Here is a 9,766-nt window from a genome sequence, read left to right on the forward strand (position 1 = left end):
CATGATGACACATCATTTCCCTTGGTAGCGCATCCTCCTTCCAGTATCACATAAGCATCACATCACTACTATGTAGCTCATTAGGACCACCAAGATGACACATCATGACCACTAAGTGGAGCATCTTATCCAACAATGGCACACCTTGTGCCACCAATGGCACATCTTGATCCTTTGTTGCGCATCTTCTGATGCTCCACTCTGTTGTCAGACGCTTCATCTTAACTCCAAGTGTTCCATTAGGATTCTCGTTGCCTCCAAGTGCTCCATTAGGAATCATGATGCTCCATGTGCCTCTAAGTGTCTCATTAGGATTTCTGATGTTCCATGTGCCTCCAAGTGCTCCATTAGGATTCCTAATGCTCCATGCGCCTCTAAGTGTCTCATTAGGATTTTTGATGTTCCATGTGCCTCCAAGTGCTCCATCTGGATGCTCCATCATAATGTTTCATCATGATTCTTGATGCTCCCATGTGCTTCCAAATGCCTAAGTACATTTGATCAAGTCTTCACACCCAAACACATATTTGACATGATGACTCGGTAATGTATATGTAGTCTTGTTGCTTTGGGGTACGAATGCGATATAGAAATTCTACTTTGGATCCTCTTTGATTTGCTTCTTGGTCATCACAAAAAGTAAAACATACAAACTCTCTTGTAGTTTAGTTTTTGCTTTTTGAATTGCATGAGTATACACCCCACGGCTAACTAGATCATGATGCTTTCTTTAATAGTTATTGTTACTTGTTTTACTTTTATGAATTTCGAATAAGCATCGTAATCCAATAAAAATCTCATATCGCTCTATGGAAAACATTATATTATTATACCAATAATATAAATAGTTACCTTTAATATAATAAATAGTTATATTCACGGACAAAGCCATGCCCTGGTCGTTTCTAGGTCATTCAAATTCACCAATTACACCATCCACTAAAATAATAATAATAATGCGTGGTGATGATATTTAGAGGTTATGTATGTGACATTTTAGCCAATGGTGAGCCACCATATTCATTATCTACGCGTCATGATGAGCATTTTTCAAGCATGCAGAAAATATCAACCAAGTATAAAGCATCTCAAGGTAATTCAGTTAACAAGGACAGTGAAGAAATTGAGAATCACCAAGTAATAAAAAAACAACTCAAGGTATTTTGTTTTTTTTGTTTTTTTTTTTGGTACAAAGGAAAAAGGACAAGACTCATTCCGTCAAAAAAAAAATGAGAAAATAGCTATTTTTTTCTAGGGGTGTGTATGGGGCGATTTGGTTCGGTTATTGGTTAAAACCGAACCATAACCATTATGATTGGTTAATGCATTTTGGTAACCATTGGGTATGGGTAATATTGGTTATGGTTAATGGTTTTTATCGGTTAACGTTTTTGGTTAATGGTTATTATTGGTTAACCATAATGTTGAAAATAATATAAATGACAGAAGTATATTGGCATAAAAAATGAAAATAGAATACCAAAAAGTCCTCGACGCCAATGTTTGTAACCTAGCTTATACTAATAGAATAAAATGTGTACCTTTAATATTTAGAGTGAGATAACACATAGTCACATTCAAAATCAAAAACATTCAATAAAAATATAAAACATTAAAAAAAATTGACATTAATAATCTCATATATTGATAATTGATATTAATATTAAAATAAAGCCAAACATTCATACACGTTACGTTCAATACGATTAAATCAAAAACTATAAAATAAAAGAGTCAAACATTTATATTATGTGTTATTGGATAAAAAAAAAGACAATCGCTCATATACATTCAATGTGATTAAGTCAAAACAGGAATTAAAAAAAGCCAAAAAAATACATTCTTAATATATCACAGAGTCAAGAAGAACCAAACACTTAACTTACCTAGAAGTCTTGATTATAAAGTCAAAAAATCATTCGAATAGGACTATAAAGTCAAAACAATCTTTGATTAGGATTAACGGTGTGAGAAGCTTTCGATTACGATTATGAGTGTAAAGATTAAACTACTTGTGAATAATGTTTATAAATTGTAGAATTAGCCGATTAGGAATTACAACATTAATCAATAATCTAACTCAATGCATGATTGGAAGATTGTGTGTGTCTCCGTGATCAGCCTTTGATGGTTTGATTGCTCATTCGTCTCCTGATAAGTGAGGATTAATGGATTATATTTTCAATATTTTAATGGATCTTAGATAAGTTTGACTATATTATTTTATGTATAATCTATAATTCTTATATATTAAAATATAAAGTTGGCGGTTTGGTTAATAATGGTTCGGTTAACCTATAAAACCATAACCGAACCGTTAGTTATCGGTTAACAAAAATTAGAAACCGAACCAACGGTTTTTATAATGGTTCGGTTATTATGGTTCGGTTATATCGGTTAATTTGGTTTTGGTTCGGTTTAGTGGTTATTATGCTCACCCCTATTTTTTTCAAACATATATGGAAATTTAGAGAATTAATTTAGTGAGTTTTGTTACCAAAGGTTGTAGTCTAACGATATCTCAAAACCATTGAGAGTTCAAGTCATTATTAAAATGAAAAATGTATTTTAAAAGTAAAATAAAGGGTATCTTTGTAAGTGTTAGTCATTAAAAAAAATGAAGGATTTGTTAATTTATACATTATATAAAAATTGTTGTTTGTTAAATTTTCAATTTAATTACTTAGAGATTCTCTGACGAATTTTACCATTAAGACTATTTTTTCTTTCTGTTTAACTACCAAAGAATTTTTGTCTGTATAACCTCCATCATTCTTCGATGCTGTTTGTTTTTTCGAAGAGAAAATACATGAAGTCAGCGGACCACCTCTGCAACCCTCTGTAGCAGAAGAGGAGGACCAAACGGCTGCAGCATGTAATAAAAAGTCTGTCAATAAGTTAAAGTAAGATGTGAAGAGGTTTGAAGTAGATGGTAAAGTGTTGCGCCACGCAGCACACGCGCAACAGTTTTTAAGTTAGAAGTCTTCTGAAAAACAAATAGATGCGAAGCGCCAAGTGCTGCGCGGCGCAACAATAAGTGGTCAGAAGTGGTTTTTTAGAAAAAAAAAAACAAATAACACCTTCGTGTCACGATCAAAATGGATATACACGCCATAGTCCACACACATAACTGATACAAATATCATTTACCTAAAATACTTGATAGACACTAAGGTGCCGTTTGTTTTTTCGAAACAAAAATGTATGAAGTCTGCGGACCACCTCTGCAACCCTCTGTAGCAGAAAAGAGGGACCAAACGGCTGCAGCATGTAATAAAAAATATGTTTGTTTTTTAACCTCTGCAGACTGCTGCAATAAGTTAAAGCAAGGTGTGAAGAGGTTTGAAGCAGAGGGCCAAGTTTTGCGCCACGCATCACACACACAACAGTTTTTAAGTTAGAAGTCTTCTGAAAAACAAACAGATGTGAAGGGTCAAATGTTGCGCGTGTACTGCGTGACGCAACAATAAGTGCTCAGAAATTGTTTTTTAGAAAAAAACAAACAGCACCTAATATTATCAATATTGGTTTAGAGAAGTGATTAATACACATATTTTTTTCTCTATACATAACAATTTATATTTTAAAATATCAATTTATGTTTTAAAATATTATATTATATAACTTTGTAAAACATAAATTGTTATGTATAAAGAAAAATTGTTGTGTACGAATCACTTTTCATTGATTTATCATCTTCTTATTTGTTTAGTATAGTTAGGTTTACTCATCATTGTATTAATTTCGTATAGAGACATTCAATCCTCAGTAAGAGTTTCTTGACTTGGTTAAGGTTCTACAAGAAATTCTCCTGTATTTAAAAAAAACAATAAGTGAAAAAAATAAAACTTAGGATATTATGTATGAAAGTGACTGCCTACCATTCTTAGAACCGTTCTATCAATCATTATCAAAGAATTATCTTTAAAAAAAAAAAAAATCCGTGGTCATAGATTTATAAGAGGTTTATGATATCGTTATTCTATAGTTTTCATCAACTTTACACACTATTTATCCCCCTTCGTACATTGTTTATATTTAATAAACAGGTCATATTTTAATAATTTAACTTTATATTGAAATTATTTACTTTTACACATAATTAAAATTAAAATATTTTATTTTATATGATTTATTGTATATAAATAAAAACATCAAATAAAGTAAAAATTCTCCAACAAATACTTTAGTGTATAGAAAATAAAAATTACGATCAATCACAAATTTAAAAAATAATAATAATAATAATAATAAAATAATAAATAAATCTTTTTAATTAAATATTAATAACATCCGACAGGATACCTATTATAGGTATTAATTAACCAGATCTTTTTAGTTAAAAAAAAATCACTTATACCAAAAATATACATGGTAAAGCTCTTGTTTTTCTTCACAGCATCTAAAACCTTCTAATATAAAAACAAAAAAATATCAAAACAAGTTCTTTAAATACTTAATTACCATAAAACAACATTAATAGTGGGATGGGACACAAGCACTTGTAAGCAGCAGCTGACCCTGGCCTTTCTGTGTACATGACCCCATTATCACATGACACATGAACATGTTTCTTGACCCCAAACCCATTAATATAACTTATAAAATACCCATTTATCTCAATAGTCAAACATAATTTACTCCAAAGTAAAAAAAAAAAAAAAAAAAAAAAAAAAAAAAAAAAAAAAAAACACAACACAAGCCTACATATTCAAGAAAACAAACTTTCACTTACACATTATTATCCCGAACTCCCAACATTTGCGGGCTGCCCGGAACCCTGCCAACTAACGGGCAGCGATGAAATCACTTCGGCCCGTAAACGGTCACCGGGCTTCGGCCCATTATCAAGCCCGCTTCTAAGCCACGCAATATTACTTATATCCGTTGCCAAAGCCGCCAATTCATGGCTTGAAAACGACCCCGGTTCAACATAATCCACAAACTCCGGACCCAATATTGACTTTTCAGTTTGACTTTGACTTTGACCACTCGGGTCACAACAACCATGGCCACATTGATGAGGAGCTAACCGTTCACCATACGCACCTTCGAGCAACTTACTTATCCCGAAATCGCCCTTGAGAACAGTCGGCCGATATGTTTCGGAACCGGTTTGTGAGTTGTAAACGTTGAACGCGCTTACGCGGGGTTTCGGACGGAAAAGGGTAGTTTGGTCATTTTGGAGATTGTTAGGGTCACTTGTGATGTCGGGTCCTTCGTGAGGTTTGAAGGAATTGATGTCCCCACATGATAAGGTTTCTTCTGACGATGCTTTTGATCTTTCTAAACTCGGGTCTTCAATGGTGTTACCCGACCCGATGTTGAATTTACCGAGTTCGTGACCTCGTCTTCTTAGGGTTGAATTCCAATGGTTTTTTATTGCGTTGTCGGTTCTTCCTGGTAAGAGTCTTGCAATTGATGCCCATTTGTTTCCGTGAATTGCGTGAGCCGAGAGTATAATTCGGTCTTCTTCATCTGCAGGACAGGACGGGATATGACAGAATAAATAGTGCTGTGTTTGACATGCATTGGATTCAGACTGATGTCAATGGGACAAAAGATGCAATTTATGAAGGTTTACTGGGATTGGGGACTGATGTCCATAGGACAAAAACTACAACTTTTTTTGTCCGGCTTCTCATTTAATCAAACTACTACAATTTAATCAAATAATGTCGCAAATAATTTTTTTTGCCTGATTTGAAAAGTATTTGAGAAAATAACTTCGCACTTGGGGAATGGAAGGAAAATAAAAGAGGGAATGAAAAGTTAGGACTTAATGGGGAAAGCTTTGTTTCGATGTCTTTCTTTGTTAAGTCGTTCTTTCTGCGTTAAGTCAAATAGGAGCCTAAGTGAAGATCCAAGTGCCTAAGTCATATACTCATATACGATCGATTCACCATAGAATCATGATTGATTTATCATTAATCAAACAAGTTACAAGATTCCAATTCTTAAATAGGACTCACATTCTCCACTTGATCAATTGATTTGAGTCATACAATTCAAACCATGAATCTTAGACATGCTTTGAAACAAATACTATACCAACATTACAACATGTTTACAAGTTATGTTAGTATTCCAATATTCCATCAAAGCTAGCATGTTAGCAAGACAAGAATGCCCTCATCTTCACCATCATATGTAGCCCTAGAAAGCTTGTTCAATGACTCCAATCATGTCCAGTCCCCTCAAAACTCTTTATTTTGATTTCAAATCACAATAAACATTTTAAAGTGAAGCACTGCAAACAGCCCCCTTAGATACGGTGATTGTCTCAATCTCCAATAATTTGAAGAACATGAAACATGATGATTCCCAAATCTCACTATTTTAGTTATAGTTCATCTTTTCCCCTAATTTTTGTAACAATTTCAAGTCATAATGCTGAAATATTTATATGATTCAATGTTCAAAGCGCGAAATCATAAATCAGGGAAACTGGGAATTGGAATCAATTCAGACGAGCATTGCTAATCAAACCCTCAATTGAAATCAAGCACACAAAGAAGATACAAAATAAATAATTGAAATTACCAGTAAAGGGTTTGCGCTTGACAGCAGGATCAAGCTGATTACACCACCTCAAACGACATGATTTCCCCGATCTGCCGGGAATTCCACGGGCAATCAAGCTCCAATTCCTCGCACCGAAATTGCTCACTAATCGACTCAGTATGGCGTCCTCTTCAGGCGACCAAGGACCCTTCACTCTATCGCCGGTCCTCTTGCCGGCGCGACCACCACCGCCACTAGCACCGCTGGCCCCAACTCCATCTCCGACAGTAACTGGGTCAGAGTCATCGGCGTCATGGTTTTCAGTGGCAGCGGTAGTGACGTCGCCGCCATCGTCTAGGGGTGCTGTGAAATCCTCAATTTTGGCGGCGTCTTGGTCTTGATCTTTGTCCATTCGCAGCGAAGTTGACTGGTTTCAACTGCTGGAGTGTGTGACAGGGGGAGATTGACGAACAAGGTGAAATGAGTTGCGAGGCAAAGTGTTTTGGGGGACGTCCCCTTTCAGTTCATGTTTCGGCGACAAAATTTATAACTTATTGGAGATTTAGAAAATATACAAATGAAATGACACGGGTCTACCATGTCTTCTAGCACAAAATCCAAACTCCAACTTTAGGTCTTTAGTGAACTTTAAGAATGGTGATTTCTCCTAAGTCGATGACCACTCGGATGTAATGAAACTTCTATCGAATGTGTTGAGTCCTCTTACTTCTTTAGGCTTCTTTACTATTGCTATAGCATTGATACTGTCACAATATATTTGTGTATGTCTTTCAATGCTCGACACAAAGATGCCTCATTCGTGATGAAGAAATTGTTATTTGAAACAAGAATCATCTCGATACGTTTGGAAACTCACATCAATGTAACATTTTACATCAAATCTTTGTAAACCAAGAACGTAATCTTAGTCTTTTGTAAGTACTTGATAATAATTTTCTTTACAACAATAAGTAAGGATCACCAATGATTCTATTTATATATGATTATCATGCATACATGTTGGATCCTATGATTGAAGAATACCATGCATCCATCTCATCTCATGAAGTGTGGTGAGACTTTGAGATTAGCTCTAAACGATGCAATATTGCATTGACAATTTTTAATGTTTAGAATCTTGCATCTTGATCTGTTTCAAGATCTACCTATATATGTACTTTGACCGAGACCATAAGTCATATAAATTGTATGGACCTGTCCTTATAGATCTTGATTTCTAGGTTGTAAGCAAAGATGGAGTGATCAATCGATTTTGCACTTCGTTTATTAGCTATATTTTATTGCAAACGATCATTTTTGCCTAAGAATTACAGTACTTTGATGAATATGTAAATTACGTGTGTAGATGTTAAATATGATGAAAATACTACAAATATTACACAAAGGAAAGATCACGGGATAACACTGTTGGGTTTTTATTCAAAAAATAGTTTCAAAAACATAAGATTTAACAACAGAAAACTTTGTTTTTGAACAACATAAAACAAATTTATAACCAATCATGGATCTTCTTGCAAAGTTTGGAAAGAAAAACAAACACCAAAGAAGAAGATGATGAAATAACAACCTTTGTAGTCCATTGGATCCTCTTGGGAGGCTTAAAAGTTGATGTAGAATGTGGAACCTTTGAGACACCAACAAGTTACCAACTTGATTTAAGATGCTAGTCTTGTAAAACTCATATAACTCTTAAGCTTGAAGTTCATAACCAATATGAACTTCAAAAGAGTAAAATAATAAGCAAGTGTTCTTCAAAAGATGAACAAAATGGGAGAGAATTCACATACACATACAACTTACGTTTTTGGAGTAATAAGGAAAGAAAGAGTGAAAGCCTTTACATAAAACATAATCTTTAAGCATAAGTCATTAACACTTTAAGCACATTATGTCTCCTACACATATGTGTCTCTCATACCTTTTAAGACATGTATTCTTTTTATTATAATAAGAAAAACACAATAACTAGTCTAATTAGTTAGAGAATTTATAAAACAAAGTCAAAGTTTTATAATTTTATAAACTCTCTTATAAAATATAAAACTTAACTTTTGGGATAAAGACAAAAAAAATCTAGTCCAAAAAGATTTACATGACTTGATAAATCATGTCATATCATATATTATGTTACTTGCTAATGAAAAAATATTATTTCCAAGAAATAAATAATTTTCAATTAATTATAAGAGTTTATTGAATATTTATTAAAATCAATTTCTAACAAATAATCAATTAAATCAAGTTTTAGTTAGTGTGACCAATTAATATAATATGTTAATAATTAATATCATTTTAATAAGACTCTTGAGCATACTAGATCTTTCAAACACAAAGAAATCAATATCAAAAGCTAAAAAGAATAAATGAATGCGGGGTCGAGAAGCAAAAAAGACAAGCTAAAGATGGAAGATAAATGATAAACATTTGCAAGATCGAAGGATGAAGAATACGAACGTGTTGGATAGAACGACACAGTAATGAGAAAAAAAGATGTTGTTTGGCAGATTGACCACGTCTCGGTGTTTATCATACCTGATTACTCGGTGCTCCAATTTAGTCTATTCAAGTTGACACTCAAAGAAGACAAAAGACCTACAACTTTTGTGTTTTACATTTTCACTATTTTAGTCGTTATCATTGTCGAAATTTGCATGGAATTCAAGAAAAGTTGTTATGGAAATTCGAAAATTGCATTACAAAACCTTATTTTCGCATCCTACATTTCCAACAATCTAAACCTAAGCCATCTAATTAACCTATAAAGAGACACTTGATCCACCACTATTAAATCATCCCTTCAAGAGTTAAACCCATTATTTGGGAGTAATTCATCTTTTAATATCTTTATCTTTCAACCAATCAATTAATGATGAAGCGTAGAGTCAACCACGACAGGTGGCTAAGCATCTGCGATCATCCTCCGATAAATATGTTTTAGGCTAAAAAAAATATTTATTTTTCCTCCTTGTAATATGACAATTATATTTTATTACTTTATAAATGCAAAGTTTTATTTATAGTTGTTTGAGTTCATATAATTTGTACTTTTATTAAATAAATTAATTATTAGTTTCGCATGTAATACTAATAATTCTACTTACAATGGCGGTGTCTAGAATAGTAATCTTGGCTTGGTTGTTGGATTTCCAAAAATATTATATACCAAAAGTGACATGCCCCCTGACTGTCTTGCATGATCGTTCTTTATTTGATAATCAACATATTATACCGGAATTAATAA

General features: G+C 33.3%; 1 protein-coding gene across 1 annotated transcript; it reads right to left on the reverse strand.

Annotated features, from left to right (window-relative positions):
* Positions 1–4,444: 4,444 nt before the first annotated feature.
* Positions 4,445–7,066, reverse strand: LOC145137474 (transcription factor MYB1-like). Its single transcript, XM_079071606.1, has 2 exons — positions 6,544–7,066; positions 4,445–5,478 (listed from the first exon to the last, which is right to left on the reverse strand). The coding sequence occupies exons 1-2, from the start codon at positions 6,914–6,916 to the stop codon at positions 4,742–4,744; spliced, it is 1,110 nt and encodes a 369-aa protein (XP_078927732.1). The 5' UTR covers positions 6,917–7,066; the 3' UTR covers positions 4,445–4,741.
* Between the last annotated feature and the right edge of the window lie 2,700 nt (positions 7,067–9,766).

Source organism: Lactuca virosa, chromosome 9 (genome assembly GCF_052849685.1).
Source record: "Lactuca virosa cultivar CGN04683 chromosome 9, Lactuca_virosa_CGN04683_v6, whole genome shotgun sequence".
NCBI lineage: Eukaryota > Viridiplantae > Streptophyta > Magnoliopsida > Asterales > Asteraceae > Lactuca > Lactuca virosa.

Excerpts from the sequence above, each read along its gene's own strand:
- LOC145137474 (XM_079071606.1), bottom strand. The coding sequence starts at position 6,916 with ATGGACAAAGATCAAGACCAAGACGCCGCCAAAATTGAGGATTTCACA. Across the intron at positions 5,479-6,543 it reads CAAGCGCAAACCCTTTACTG|ATGAAGAAGACCGAATTATA; the intron begins GTAATTTCAATT and ends CCTGTCCTGCAG.